The sequence below is a fragment of the Seriola lalandi genome, unplaced genomic scaffold (genome assembly GCF_002814215.2).
Source record: "Seriola lalandi dorsalis isolate HSWRI2012SDOR001 ecotype SW California unplaced genomic scaffold, Sedor1 jcf7180002054692, whole genome shotgun sequence".
Lineage (NCBI taxonomy): Eukaryota > Metazoa > Chordata > Actinopteri > Carangiformes > Carangidae > Seriola > Seriola lalandi.
In genome coordinates, this window is record NW_019525245.1 from 2,746,886 (window position 1) to 2,763,280 (window position 16,395).

Sequence of the window (16,395 nt, forward strand, 5' to 3'; positions counted from 1 at the left end):
ACATATTGTATTTTTTTCTTTTACAAATGGACTCAGACAGTTCTATAATGCATAGACAAGGATTTTAATGTATGTTTCACTTACAAATCTGTTCCAAGCACAAGTCACTGGCTTTCACACTGAGCAGAAGTCACTTTTCGACAACCCATGATGCATTGCATCTGTGTATACAGTAGGTACTGTAGTACAGCATTTACTGAAAGGCAACATATTTATGGTACAAATACTCATTTGTACAACAAATCTTACCAGACATTGGTCATTCTCTACAAGTGGTTACTGAGCAATCAAAGGAGAAGCCTTCACACAAATCATCTCTTTCTTTTAGGCTGATGCATGACATGTACGTGCTGTAGAAATGATCACTTAATGCAAAAGCTGTAGCAATTTACGAAAACACCCTGTAGTTAAGCACCTTTGAGGGCAAGGTCAGTATGACTTCTTCATCTCAACTGTAATTCTAATGTCACCCTTGCATATTTTCCTACCAAGGTGGTTGAGTGGTGAGGTAATGGGATATGGTTATGTATTTCATAATCACTTGTTTCATTGCACTGGAATGTAAAAATCTTTAGTTTTCCATTTCCAGGTCCTTTGCCTTAGCAAAGAACAAAGCACCGAAAAACATTCAGACAATTTCTTTTATTTTGTTTGTTCATTATAACAAACTGTTCTCTTTCCATATTCCACTACCTTTTGCCTCGAAATACATTTTTCTCTTAGGGTTTGTGGAAAACATTTTTGAGTACTTTGGGGATAGGGTGCATTGAACCTACTGGAGAATCTGAGTTGTTTTGTATTATCAGGATATTAATTATGACATTATCAGCCTGCCAACAATAATAAGACTGTGGACGACGACTGCCTCCATGCTTCAGCTTTCCTGTGCTTGTCTGGCTGCCTCATTGTCACAGTAAATCATGATGTACAAACAATTCGCACTGCAAGATTCCTGAAAAAAATAATCATTCTTTTAACTACACTTTACAGTTTGGAGTCACCAGTTACATTACTGTTCAAATATACTACAAAGCCTACCCAATAGAGATGCAGAATAAAGCTCAAAATTACTTTTTGAAGCAGCACATTGAACTTGCTTTAACATGTTGAAACGTTATTACAGCTTTTGTTGCTCTTTGCTCATCCGCATGATGTTTTTAAGAGAATTTTGAACTTGTTTAAGAGTAAAAGTGACAAAAAAATTCTCCTTTCACCAGCACTCATCTCATGGCAACTGTAACATTATCACAAGTAGTGTACACACTATTCATTCTTAATTATGGGATTCACAAATGTCAAGCCACATCATGCAAACATACGTAATCAGTACCAAATCACATCAGTACCATATGTTTATACTGTTGTATCACAGAGAAAGAAAATGGTGATCCTTCCAAGGTTAGGATGGAGTGATTGGAGGGTGGATGAAGATAATGGAAGAGTCAAGCCTCTGTGGTTCTGTGACCCACCCAGGACAGTCCCTCTAACAGGCCCCAGAATAAAGTACAGAGGACTCAGACAACTGCACTTAAAGCTCCTCTACATCTGTTACTCGATCCACTAAAAACTTACAGCATAGGATTCTTTATAAAAGCGAATGAAAGAACCAGCTCTGCTGTGTGCGTGTTTGTCAACGCACACCTTTAAGTAGGATGAATGAAATAATAATAGAGTGCACTATCTGTATTCATCTGTGTAGAAAGTAAAGATGAAGTGAGTCAATCTGATGCATATTCACATGCTTTAATCCAGGTTCTTTGTAAACAGGCTGCATGTGGAGGAAATAGGCCTGTAAAAGAATGGAAAAAGAAAAGGACTGTAATGGTGGTACAAGTACAGAACATGGTGACGGATGCATATCAAATTCTGGTCGACTTTTTTTTTTTTTTTTTGCATTCACACAGCCTACCTAATCCTGCTAAATCAGCCTAGTCTTGAGCTAAGCACACTGATTGATGCTTTTTCAGGTTTGCAAGTTTGTTTGCTTTTTTGCACAAAATGTATTTAGATACATAAAACAGTTCTTTTATTGAGGGAGAAGGCAAAATCCTAGAAAATATTTCTGGAAAAAAAAAAATGTATTGATGCATTTTCTTTAAATAAATGATGCCCCTGGTGAAGCTCCCCAGAACAGTTTTCAAAATATTGTTGTCGCTTTACCCATTTCATAACGTAACTGTTTCTAAGTAGTTGTATGTGGTACTGTATGTGCGCAGGTCTCCCTTCAGAGATTACAGTACTTCATTTTGAGACAAAACGCATAAAACTTCATTTTAAAGCTGAAAATGTAATACATACAAAATATGAAGTTACAGAAAGAGTCTGTGCTGCAACAACTCTGCAGAAAAAGACAAAACATTTCAGAAGCTACCCCGAAAATAAACCCACCACACTATATATCCTAAAGGCACCTTAGACAAAGATATATCCCTGTGCTCAAGTGGCTGGGGAGGTTTGGGGTAGAAAAAAGGGGAAGCCTTTTACTTTCAAAAAGCCTAACCACTGCATTGAAACACTAGATCGCCACAGAAAAGGCTACATAGTAAATAGGTGGAGTTTTCATTGCATAAACTATTGTGTCACTGATTGTCTATAAGCACGACTTAAAGACATAGAATCCATATCTGTAAAATTACGAGATTTAACTCAGTTTCATTCCAAATACTGCAACATATGAAAATGCTCTACGCCTTTCGGCCTTGACAAACTTTGCACACAACACTCCGTCATTTGCATGGTGCTGCGATGCTGCATTTCTGCAACAAGGTATATTTTAAAGATAACAAAACATGCATGGGGAAAATTCTCTCCTGATCATGCGGATATTTGTTTCTGGATTTACACTCCAAAGTTTAACAGCAGGAGGTTAAAAAGACAACACAAAAATATATAAAACAGTAAACAATAACAAACAAAGAGACAGTTTGAATCAAAAATCAAGAATAAAAAGAGTGTCCAACAAGCTCTGTCCTGCTGCGGCAAAAACAATCCACCTGACAAGCTGGTGGAGGAGGTTGTCTTCCCCTCCTTTGTATCGTCTCCCCCCTTTCAACTCAACCCAAACTACCAGCCCAGTCTGTAAAAATGATCCACTCCGCTGCTTCATCAAGTCTCCCTCCTCCTTTTCATCCCATTTTATGTCTTCCTTCTCAGGCTGGACAGACTTGCTCCCCCTGCAGGTGAGAGGTTGGAATGACGCTGTATTCCTAACCAGATAATGGGGGATATGGTGCCTCTGGTTTCACCGAGGGGGTGGGGGGGGGTAAAATTGGAAAGTCACTGGGATTGATTAGACAGGTAATAGGAGCAGGTGCAGGCATCACACCCTGCTGGTCGGGTGGCAGCGGTAGGTGCAGTTGGACAGGGGATCCGCCCCGCCGTCGACATTCTGGGAGCATCCTCCCTCCGAACACGCCTCTGAGAGAAAGAGAGACATGAAAGATTTGCTATCAGTACTGCTGTGTGACATTATATTTACACTCCTCATATCTGTGTGTGTTAGATAAACAAATAACACACCTGCATCTTCCTCTGGCATCAGCAGATGACTTCGGCACGGGCTGGGCAGGGTGGGGTTGGGTCCTTCACTACTGGATCCCAGCTGGAGACGCCTCATGTGACGAACCACCGCTGTGGCGTTGAAGGCTTGCTGCAGAGAGAAGGCCACGGACACAACTGAACATCAGTCCCAGCAGAATCTCTACACTAGCTGACCAACTAGGGCCAACTGGGACTGGGACCGTAGCCTGAAGATTTGTGGTCATCCCACATGTTAAATGATTCAAAAAAGGTGTATTTTAAGGATAACAAAACATGCATGGGGATGTTCCACTCTTGAAAGTTAAAACAAACAAACACAAAGGTTTAAACTTCCCAATTTCAGTAGCAAAGTAAAGCAAACATGCGATTCATGAAGTTCAGACCAAGACCAAACTTTTAACCGTGGCCAAACTTTATCTCCACATGTACTAAAAGGGAAATTAACAATGCAGGATACATTCTACGTATAAGAAAAACAAAATGTAAAACAAAATAAACTGGAAATCTGACTCACCTTCCACTTGCTTTTAGCAAAATTCTTTTTGATCTGAGCACTGACAGACTCGTGGATGTTCTTGTCCAGGGCAGTGTCCCCAGCAATCCTGACAAAGAAAGGAGTCAGGACACATAAGAGTGTGTCGGTGCAAAAATGTGTGTGCAACAGATAGAAGTCATCATTGTACAAATACAGTAACACCACGATAAAAACAAAATTTCATTGGCACCAAGTTACTTTATTTTGCCAAGCTATATTTGTTTAATAGGCAAATCCAATCCATGAATATCATAATTTTAATCATAAATTTGTTCTTTGTGAGCTCTTTGTGAAATGTGAGTTTGTGACTGCACTATGATGGAGGGGTATAGGACCAGTACCAGGGGTGCTGCAGGGCCTGCTCGCAGGTGTAACGTATGTTGGGGTCTTTCTCCATCAGGTGGACTATAAAGTCTTTAGCTGTAATGAAAAAGAAAGATAAAAACTCATCATCAATTTAAGGCAACAGCAGCACCGAGTTGACACAGTCTACTTCATTCATGAACGCCCAGGCCGCAACCTCAGTTTAAGACTGGATACAGTTTATTAATGTAATAATATTTCAGTGTCTAAATGCTGAAAAACAAGATAAAACACATCTTGAGGTAATTCCCATATGCTGGAAAATTGGCCGCTGCATCAACTGCATAATTTGTCCCAAAGGCTGGAGAGAGCCTGAACCAGAGCAGGGAAACAAGGACCCAGGCAAAGAGCCAAGATTGGAAAAAAATCTGCACGGCTTGTGGGCTCAACACCTGCAAGGTGATCGGTAGGGAATCGACAAAATATTTACCGACTTGGAAAACCTCATTCTGTCGAAACATGAAAGAGCTTGAGGAAAAAAAAACCCAATTTTATCACTCATGTTCCTTGTTGTCACAGTGACCCTTTCTACAATATGCAGCTCACAAAAACATGTTCAGAAGTTTAGCCTAATAAACACATCTACGTATCTGTGCACATATGTCACATCTGCAATGTAAAGTTTGTTTCACGTCGACAGGAGAGGACCGAAGAAACCTGGACTGATACCTGAATCAGAGATATCGTCCCAGTACGGAGAATCAAACTCGTATTCTGCCTTCAGGATTTGTTCAAACAGTTTGGCATCATTCTCATCATAGAAGGGAGGGTAACCACACAACCTGAGACACACAGGAGAGGACAGGTGTCATGTTTCCACACACACATGCACGAGATTTCCTCCTAAGTGATTAGTAATACTAAAACTAATGTTTAGCATCCGGATGCAAAACATGGACACAATGCATACGACTGCATCATGATTGATTTGGAACAAAATAACGTTCATATAACTATTACAATATATTGTCAGGGCAGTATATCGTACGTACAATGTTAGGCTGGGCCAATGTCTTGAAAGTGTACTCACAGAATGTAGGCTATGACACCAATAGACCAGCAGTCCACTGCTTTACTGTAGGGTTTCTGAGCCAAGACTTCAGGGGCTGAAAGAATAAAGAGAAATAATTTGTGATGTGATGGCTGCTGATAGTCACCCTTTCCATATATCAGTTAGTATCGCTATACCTATTTAAACCTGTAAACCAACACCAGCATCAGTGTTTTAACAAATCAAACAAATCTGTAAAATGTCTATATGATATATTGAGTCTCTTCAAAGTTATGTCAGTAAAGAAACTGTAAGAAAGCAATATCACATTCAGAGTTGTGTCATATAGTGCTAAATTGTCACTGTGCTAATACTGTGTGGTACAGTGTTTCCTGACATTTAAAGCTGATTAAATACAAACAGACTGTTTTTTATTTATTTAAGACAGTAGCTTGACTTCTTTACCAACATATCCAGGTGTTCCACATGCCGTCGACATCACACTGCCAGAGCCCTCGATCTTAGACAGACCAAAGTCACTGATCATGATTTTGGAGTCTTCGTCCATGCTGTAGTACAGCAGATTCTCTGGCTACAATGAGGAGGGACAAAACCCGGGGATTTAGATAAAGTAGTATCTTACAAAACCACGCCACGTCTCTCCTAAACATACGAATGCACAAACTCCTCCACAGCCACCACATACACACATGTAAGCACACAGTAATTACTAATCTTGCTAAAAGGATTATATGCTTGTGCAGACAGGATTACAAAGACAACAGTAAAGTCAACGTTTGTTTACTGTCAGCAAAGCTATTGTAGACTGGAAAATTACAGCTACTTAGAAAACATGTTTTCAGTCTGAGGGGGAAACAGGGTTTGTGAGTTCTGACTCATGCTCAGTCAGCACATGAACAGTGTGCCAATCCTATGCAGGCTAACTTTTCAATCATATCAATGACTCTCGTCTGACCTTGAGGTCACGGTGCACGATGCCCATGTCGTGGAGGTATTTGACAGCATCCAGAATCTGCTGAATGAGCTTACTGGCGTCTTTCTCTGTGTAGAAGCCCTTCTCTATGATGCGATCGAAGAGTTCCCCGCCAGACACCCTGCATGGAGAGGGAGAGATTTGTTTATGACAGCGAAGGACCAAATGAAGATTTGTTGGTTTGTTAAGGGAAGCAAAAAGAGGGGTAGTGAGAGAAATATTAAAATGGGGCACTGGGAGGATATTAACTTGAAAGTTTGCTTGAACAATAGGACAAAACACTTGGAGTGTTGTTAAAAAATCCAGACTCAAAGACAGAAAAGGTTTCTTTATTTACTCAAGGGTCTGCTTTAACACTGTAATAATGAAATGTTCTACATGTATATATCTCTAATAAACAACTGCATAAAGATGGAAATGTGGAGGTGTGAATGAAACCACAGGAAAGGAATGTGATCATGTCTGTTTGATATTAGACCAAGAGGCCACTAGATGGAGACATCACTCTGCGTACAGGATATCTGCTAACTGGGTGTGTTTCCTCGAGCTTCCAATACCAATCACACACACACACACACACACACACACACACACACACACACACACACACACACACACCGAACTCACTAAACACACACACACAGTTGATATTTTTAACATATCATGAACGAGGCACAGAATTCAGAGAAAAGGAAACGACAAGTGGACAGTTCCAGAGATGATTAAGAAAGAGGGAGAGAAGCAAAGGGATGTGGAAACCTTGAATCAGAGGGAACACTATTGTACTGCTGTTTTGAAAGGTCACACCAAAACTATTATGAGGGAACACAATTGTATTGCAAGGTTTTGAAATCTATTGAAAAATAACTTGAGAAACACAAGCACTCAAGAAAAGAATTTCCCACTAGTCATTGCCTTTATAAATGTACACCCCTCCCTCTCTCTCTCTGATTTGCCAATGACTGTGATTAATGCATAAATGATTGATATTTTCAGGAGCCTTTCAGTGAATCGCGCTGGTGATCGTGAGCTGTCCTTTCTCTGGTTCTCTCTCGCTCTCTCTCTCTCTCTCTCTGACATTTCAGTAGTTGAGGTGGGTGGGAGGCTGACAGGCTGCAGGTGTGAGGGCAAACTCCCCACTGGTGCTCATGAGTAGGCATAGTACAGTCTTTTCTTGTGAGTGTGTGTGTGTGTGTGTGTGTGTGTGTTCATGCACATGCAAGTGTGATACAGAGTGCAGTTAATGGCATGTGACATGCAGTGCGTGGGAGAGCACAAGTAGGGAGTTTGAAACACACATCACACAAAGACAAGTAACACAAACCCACACGTATGTGAATACTCACAGTTGCATGACAAGGTAGAGGTGTGATTTACTCTCAAATATCTCTTCCAGAGATACAATGTTGGCGTGTTTAATCCTGTGAGGAGGGAGAACAGAGAAACAAGATGAGAAATGAAGCTGTTCATATTATTATTATTCTTAAAATACACAGACTTCTACCAGTCATTTAGCCATTAGTATTGACATTTTTGTTTGCAGGTAGCATAAAAAACTCTCCTGGGTGTCATTAGAATTACTTGTCTGGAGTTTGAAACCTTGTCCAGTAATTATGATTGGGACAATCAGTATATGAACCCACCACGCAGCTGTTTACTGGCTGTAGAGGAGGCTACACTGTGCGGTGGCAAGCAGCTCCCCAATAGGCTGAACTCTGTGTTCTGCTGCCCCCTAAGACCCGTGGGTGCACTGACAGGGGTGAGAAGATGACTCACCAGATCAAGATTGGTGTTGTACTCCTTTGCTTGACCAGTTTGTACTTTTACCTGTATCATGACAAACCTCTGTCCCAGACACATGCTCTTAATTTCAATGTGGCACGTATAACGAAATGGGCCCAAGGTCACACAAAATTAACATTTTGACATTACAAACATTTTTTGTTTATTTATCATTTGCAGCTTTTCAACTTATTCAGAGGGACAGTGATGCATAATGAGCAGCTGATTTGTATTTCAGTTGGAAGCATTTTGCGAGGTTTGGTCTTCACTAGAGGAGATCTTTAAGTGTCGTCTTGCACCAGGAAACACAACAATTTTAGGATATGTGGGGACATAATTTCCGTTTAAACTGTTTAAAAAATATGGGTATTTAATGGTCATTTTAACTTCCAGCACCTTAAATGTAGACTTGTGTATTAAACCTCATGACTTTTAAGTATGAACCAAAACTTGTCCATAGGATTGAGTATTGAAAACAAAAACAAAAAAGGTATAGTAAAAAGTGTTTTATCGTATTTTATCGTATTCTATATCTATTTTATTTTATCATATCAAAACTCAGGTAACGTATCAGCATTGGTATCAAAAAATTTCAAATGATAAACAGCCCTAGATACATGTGTATGTGTGTGTGACGCCTTCGATACTCTCAGTTTAAAGGCAGCTTGTGGCGTCTTCTTGTAAACGAACAAAAGTTACATTCAGTGTCACTCACCAAAATGCATTTTCTTTCCCATGAAACATTTTCAAAGCTAATTTTTAGAAATATTTTAAATTGTACACTATTTTACATCCACATTTGTTTTGCTAGCAGTAATTTTCTTCACTGTCTTCGATGATGCGTGGCTCTGTTTTTACTGCCACCAACAGTGGATCAGTGGAACGGCATGAAACCAACGACAGGATGTGAACCACGCCACTCGCTCACAGCATGTGTGTCCTCATGCACATTTACAATACAAACAAAATGGGAACTCAGTTGTAAAAACATTGCTTCTTCACACGACTATTGGTCAAGAACTCCACTGGGGGTTCCTTTAACTGCAACTTTTGTACTTCTCTGATTTTCTCTTTGAGCCCTCATCAAGCACCCTCTGTGTTAGTGTGTAACCAATTCATTTCATTTAGCCCAGTACCTAGATGCATTTGAAGGTTACTGAGTGACTTGGAGGCTGGTTTTACAGAGACAACACAAAGCACGTGTCTGAGATGTACTGGAGGTAACAGTGTATGTGTCAGCCTCAGCTCATGCTGGATTACAGCAATGACTCTTATCCAGATTGTAACTATGCATGGACACCTTCATTCATCTGCTTAGCTCAGTGCGGAAGGAGAGATGGACCCAGTGAAGGATGAATGATGGATTAAAGCTGCAGAGTGAGCGGACACGTGTGAACAGGTGTGAGCTCAAGTGTGCACTTTATCACACAATTATAGAAGGTCAGACACATTCAGTCAAGTTACTGCATTTAAGTTGGATTTCTGTGCAGGTGTGTTTGTGTGGGCGATGAAAACAGAAATGCTGGACACTGGTCATGGTGATTGTCAGAGTGCTGAAATGTCTTATGAAGGCTGGTGAGTCATTTGCCGACCTCTGTCAGCACCTGTGGGTCTCACGACGCATCAGAACATAGAAGTCAGCAAATTAGAGAACAGTATTGTCCACACAGTAACGGCTAAATCTGAGACGTGGGTGAATCTGGCAGATCTACTGATTCTTAAATCCATATTCTGTTGAGTTTCTCAAATAATGACGTATTTTATGCATTTCTTTAAGAACATTTTTTTTTATTTTAACAGCCTCAGGTAATCTTGCATCACTCCTTTTTGCACATTTGACCTTTTGTATTTTATTTGTTTTTCTTACAGCTGTGAAACAATCTTTTTTTTGTTTTTTTCCCCCCAGAGCAGTTAGTGGGCTTTGAATGAACGAATACCTCCTGCAATATCTGTAGGATCTTAAAGTTCCTGTGGTGGGAGAAGATTTTTCTCAGGTCAGAAGAGGTACATGCATTAAAGTGAAGAGAATCTGGTTTTCTCCAACAGAACTCTCCATTAAAAAACTGAACCAGGTTACATGATGTTTCAGGATTCAGGTTACTGCAGAAAGCGCTAATACGGTTACTAAGATGCATGTACATGTACACCACGTTACATACATTTTCAGGATATTGAGTAATAAATGCCCTCTGTTCCACAACTTCCTTCTTACGAGGCAAGTACCTCATCATACATGACTGTTGAGCAACAGAGTCAGTAAAAGTGGACATTTGGTGTTTTTAGGCCTGAAACATTGTGAGCAGTGGATGTGCGATGAGAAACACACAATTACTTTGAGTCCAACATTACTTCAGATAGATCCACTTGACATTTCTAGCTCAAAAATATGTCTCAGTTATGTTATACAGCTACATTCATAAACCTTTTTTAGATTTCCAACAGAGCCGCCGCAGCAGCAGCTCCAGCATCTCTTCTGACTGGCACGGCTACAGATGACTTAGCAGAGTGTGATTAGTCACTGTATTTGCACATGTCTGTGTTTGAGTAAATGTTTGGTCTAGATAAAATAGGAAGAGGATGAACAGCCAGATATCCAATGTGATGATATCACACGGCTACAGTGGTGGTATATCAAACTACCATCAGGCAGGGCAGCCATCTTACAAACAGCAATTAAAAGAGTGAAGAGGTGACTGTGTCCGATTAGGATCTCAACACAAATTGAGCCATTACTCACTAAACTGATAATAAATTCACTTTGTTTACATTGCCACAAATGCTTTAAACAGGTTGGAAACATTAAATAAACAATAATAAATTTACAACGAGAGACATTAAAGGAAAGTCAAGATGAAAAGTCTGTCTCTGGCCTCACAGGAAGGAACAAAGGATTGTTTCTTAGACAATAACATTTATGTGCGCCGGCTGTGTCCTGTGGTCAAAAACAAGAGAGGAGGGTTACTTCACGGTAAATCTTCAGTGTCGTACCGCTGTACGGTTAAAGTATTTATAGATAGAAAAGATACGAAAAGTAGACAGTGACACTAAGTTTAGTTTTACGGGAACAGTGCATTGTTGACACAAAGGTGGGATTTGATTTTTAACATTTACGCAACGACATGATCAGTTTAGTGTTCACAACGCTTCAATACTTCATTGTTAGTTGGGTTCGGCTGTTGTATTCAAACCTTTAACTGGACTGAGAAATCTAAACGGGGGGAATATATTTTCAATCCAATGATTTCATGACCTTCAAAACCAAAGAAAATCAGCAAACATAAAAATATGACACTGTTTTTACTTAAATGACACCTATTCAAATATGCACCCAGACCTTGTCCTGTGCTCTGTGTATCTTGAGGATGAGGTGTTAAAATGAGTAATGCAACCTTCGTATAGTCTATACAAACCATGATTTTCAGGCCAAGTTTAACTCAGTTAACTCCATTTATCAAAATTGTCACCAAACTGCTAACCCCCACCGCTCTCATTCCACCGTCCTCACTACAGGAGGAATCATAGCTGTATATTGGCGAGAGTTGTGTGTCTCCTGTAACCCAGGCAACAAGAGCTCTAAAAATAACCTGGGACCCAATGTAGATCAGCCATTTTCACCACGGCCTGTAATTCCCCATATCTAAAGAGAAGTATGTTTGAAGCACCCAACAATTACCAGGAGTGTTATTGTTGCTTGCCTTTCTCTTACATATAATAAAATATAATAAAACATTATATCCTTCGCAAAGGTAGAGAGAAAACTTGTGCATGAGCTGTGTCAAGAGTGATCCTGTGCAGTCTTTTTGTAGGTGTGAACATTGTATGTGATATGACTCCATGTGACAAGCGAAACCACTCATTTTTGCCACATGATACGTTAAGGAACAAGGATTAAAGGTGCATTACTTGTATTTTCAAATGCTAGGGCAGATTATAAAACAAGTTGCACAGCACAATGAGCTTCACAGTGAAGACTCTGGTTTTTCCAGATTAACCAGGACATTGTTTCCTGAGTCACAAGTTGTTGTTGAAATTTCAAAATGCCATTTGAACGCCAAACATGAAAGAATGTTAACTCACCTTTAATACACTGTACTTGGGCAAATAAAACTAACACTACCTGGATGGATTAGACTGGACGGACTTGGTGCTGGCCCTTTAATTCTATCTATTGAGAAACTGTCTTTACTGTGGGAATATCAGGATGCAAATACACAGTACATATCCAAATTTTACAGCGCTTGAGTGACAAGTAAGATTAAGTTTAATATGATGCATATTACATGCGTCATAGTAGATCATATTACAACATATATGATATCTAGTAATGTGATACAACATACATGATGCAGTAACGGGGATACAGTAATGAAAATTTTACCAGCTTGAACTTTGTAGATAGTATTTCAGATGCAGGCTAATGCTGAACATCGGTCTGTGGTTTCAACACAAACTGGTTGAAAAATACGATTTAATTTTATATGTTACCATCATGTTATATTACATTATAAAGAACCACAGAGTCTACCATTGTTTATTTCTCAAATTCAGAGAGGTCCACTTACTTGTGCAGGACTGCTATCTCATTCTCAATGCTGTTTTCTTTGCCCTCTAATGCCTTTTTGGGGATACACTTGATAGCCACCAACTTCTGGGTCCTCTTCTCCTCAGCCAGGACCACCTCGGAGAACGCTCCCCTGAAACACAAATACACAGGTCAGCCTGTCAGACCCCAGTCCATTTATCACAGGGTATGTAGGCAGAGCTCCTCATGTGCATCTGTGACATTGCAGAGAAAAAAAAACAAAAAAGCTAAATCCTGCTTTGATGTTAAATTGGCAGAATGCTTCTGATAACTTGGCTACTTACAATTAAGCGCTTGAAGAAATTCTCGCCCACTGATGCCAGATAGTGTTTATTTTTAACTTCAGCCTCCTCCTGAAGTCTTTGGGTTGCTGCTGAGTCAAGTTTTGGAGAGGCTACAAGTTGGTGGGATGATTTGGAAGCACTGACTCCAAATTCTGAGGTTTATCTCAGTGACAGATTTTGATACTTGCCCAAAACTGTTTCAAGTCTCAACCACGTGATGCCCATCAATCAACTGGATGGCCACAGTGTGTGCAGCATCATTCTTTCTGTCTCACATTAAATTTCTCCTACGAAATTTGCACTAAACTGCTTAAAATATAAATTAAATTAAATACCATACAGTGTAGTTGAGTGGTGTATATAAAAGTGTGTGCGAATGTGGATCATACAGGGCAATGTAGTGTATTAACACCTATTAACATAACAGAGCAGTTAACGCCATTCGTTATTCTTTTTTAGCACATTTGTAAACTAGTAGAAATACTAATCTCTTTATCTATGATACACCAGACATTTTAATATATCTTTAACAGTCTTGTCTGTATGTTGTCATTTGTGTACAGATAACAGTGCACAACAGTTTTGTACTTAGGTTGGGTTGTGACATGCTCAAGTATGCAGTCTATTTTATCTGCCCTGACGGCTTTACGATAAACAACTTCATTTCTTTCTTTTTTTTCCCTCTATGTGTCTGCCTTCCAACTAAAATCAATAATGAAAAAACAAGTAAAGCAACAGATCTCAAAGAAGTTAAAGGACTTCAGCATTTTCCCATGACCCATTTAAAAGTAGATACAGACATTTCTTACGAGCTCTGGCGTCCTGGCAGAGGTCCAGAGATTTTTGACTCAGATCCAAAGCTGCACAATAACTATATGGGATTCCTGACTCACAGTAAGAAAAATTGCTCTAGTGAAGTGTGAGTAAACTGTGAAAGAAATACAGCTGTTAAAGGTAAAGCAGCATAACAGCCTCCTAGGCTGAGACCCAGTCCTGCAACAGAAGTCCCCTGTCATGGGTCCTTCTGTCTTCCCCCTAAAAGGTTCATTCCCAGTTTATCTATCTCCCAGTGTGTGTGTGTGTGTGTGTGTGTGTGTGTGTGTGTGTGTGTTTGTGTGTGTGTCTGCTGGGCATGGTGTACTGTACTCCTCCTGCTCTCAATCATCCTGCATACCTGAAGCTCATCCAGTAAATCAACTCCTGTACTCCACTATTCGCTAGATCGTTCACCACTGTGGTAACAGAGCTGAACTCTGCCTCTGCCTTCGATCCTGTCCTCCTCACCCAGCTCCTCATCCATCTGCCGCTCCAGTTATATCCTGTTTGCCTGTCTGCCTTGCTTCATCTACCTTGCCCTGGCCCCTCGATCCGGATTTCTCTCTCTGCCCTGCTCCAACGCCCTTTCTGGCTCAAGTCCCGACAACATCACCTTTTGATGTTTACAATAAATCTGTGTTTGAACTTTTTACCTTCACGCCTCTGAGTTCTACTTTTGAGTCCAAACTGCATTTAACATCACACCTTCGTACTGTCTAATGTTTCAGTGTGAACAACTCTCTTTACGTAATGTAAAATAAGGTCCACAGCACGAGTGGTCTCAGATTAATTACATGTATGAAAGTCCCTGGAGGATTAGGCAAATACACACAATGACCTAAAACTGTGATGAGATATAATTTTGTTTGTATGGGTATAATTGTACTGTATGTTTGGCAATAAACAAGAGGAAGAGATTCCAACACACTGGGATCTGCTCCCTCTATTTTATTACATACACTTTTGGTCGTAAACCCTTGAGGCATGCAGGGCAAACAGAGAATGAAAGACCACTCAAGTGTATACTGTATATAGGCATTGCAGTAATGAGCCCCGATGCAAAACATCTGTGTATCCCACAGACAATACCTTATGCTGTGTGCACGTCATTAGGGATGGATGGTAGAGATGGGAAAGATTCTCATGTTTATGACTGGCAAGCATTCATGTCACCACACCACACCACTCAAGACGGTTGTGTGATTGCAACATTGTCCAACCCTATTTTGAGAGAGTTCAAAATACTGTGAATTGGCTGATGTGACGCATCCATATTTTTTTTGCTTTTCGGGCATTTTCATATTAAGTACCAAGCTGGATAATTCAGAAAAATCTCAATTACAACTTGGACATTAACGGAAAAGCTATTTATAAGCTGGACATAACTGAGATAACCCGAACACATCACAGCCGAGTTTTTTGGTCTCTCAAACAAGAAATATAGATGTGATAAAACTGATAAAACTTCAAGTCAGAGCTAGGAAAGATAATTTTCTAAGATAAAAACATGTTTAAAGTGCAATTAACAATAATACTATGGAAAAACTAATGCTACTACAATTGTCAGATGATTTCACTCAGTAACGCACAATCAATATGATCAGCATATCAAGAAATCCTATTATTATTATTTTAAATCACACTCTATTTGGCAGCTGAAATGAAACATTGCTACCTCGTGTCACTGCTTGAATAAACTGCCTCCTCCAGACTGAATAGGTGCCAACGACATGGCAAACAAAAATGTTCTTGAGTTTATTTATTTACAGTACAACCTTTGTAATTCAAATGTGCTGCACTGGATTGATACACAACTCAACTCAACTCAACTATTGTTACGTACCGGGTTCTCTGAAATCAGCTTATATATAAAGCCCCAGTATGTTACTTTTGTATTATTTTTTAGAAGAGTGCTCCCTTCTAACCAATCAGAGAAGGCCAAAGTCAAGGGTGGGATCTTGCAGCTGTCAATCAATATGCGAACGCACTTCAAGTCTACTACTACTCTCACACCGAAGCTTCAAGCAAGACAGCGAACAATGAAAGGATGTAGGTGAAGGGCTTTTGCGTTTCCTTTCAACAATGCAGTTGCATTTTTATAGGGAAGTTTGTGTATCAGATCTTCGGATCTTTCTCACTTACTTCCTTATTATTTTCATTCTACATTAACTCATGGTGAACAAATGCATGTTTGTCATTATCTAATCAGTATACAAACTGGTCTGCCAATAGATGTTGGCAGTATCACCACATTCAGACATGTCCCTGTTTCCCTAAAAACATGTGGTACTAAAGTTGAAGGAAACTTTAGAGCTGCGATACTAATCTTGATCAAAAGTTACATCAATACCTGCTGTGTAGAAACACCCCTGTAGTTATGGCAACAAAAGTGCGTGCGTGTATATGTGTGTGTGTGTGTGGTGAGGAGTGGGGGGCCTGTCAGCTGTCAGTTCGTGCCATGCACTATCACTGCGGCCACAGACAGCTGTACGTGTGGACAGAGAGGAA

At 40.0% G+C, this 16,395-nt stretch overlaps 1 protein-coding gene across 2 annotated transcripts in view; it reads right to left on the bottom strand.

The window, feature by feature from the left end:
• Positions 1–40: 40 nt before the first annotated feature.
• camk1b (calcium/calmodulin-dependent protein kinase Ib) overlaps positions 41–16,395 on the bottom strand; it is a 36,340-nt gene continuing 19,985 nt past the window's right edge. The window contains exons 1-11 of one of the 2 annotated variants that reach the window (XM_087178574.1): positions 14,246–14,382; positions 12,768–12,899; positions 7,770–7,844; positions 6,406–6,544; positions 5,895–6,021; positions 5,469–5,544; positions 5,108–5,220; positions 4,417–4,495; positions 4,055–4,142; positions 3,520–3,649; positions 41–3,417 (exon numbers count right to left, since the gene is read on the bottom strand). In XM_087178574.1, coding sequence (XP_087034700.1) covers positions 3,320–3,417; positions 3,520–3,649; positions 4,055–4,142; positions 4,417–4,495; positions 5,108–5,220; positions 5,469–5,544; positions 5,895–6,021; positions 6,406–6,544; positions 7,770–7,844; positions 12,768–12,899; positions 14,246–14,367 — 1,179 coding nt within the window. In that variant the 5' untranslated portion in view covers positions 14,368–14,382 and the 3' untranslated portion in view covers positions 41–3,319. Of the gene's footprint in view, positions 3,418–3,519; positions 3,650–4,054; positions 4,143–4,416; positions 4,496–5,107; positions 5,221–5,468; positions 5,545–5,894; positions 6,022–6,405; positions 6,545–7,769; positions 7,845–12,767; positions 12,900–14,245; positions 14,383–16,395 lie in introns of those variants that run through there. The other variant, XM_023423634.2, reaches the window with a different exon arrangement.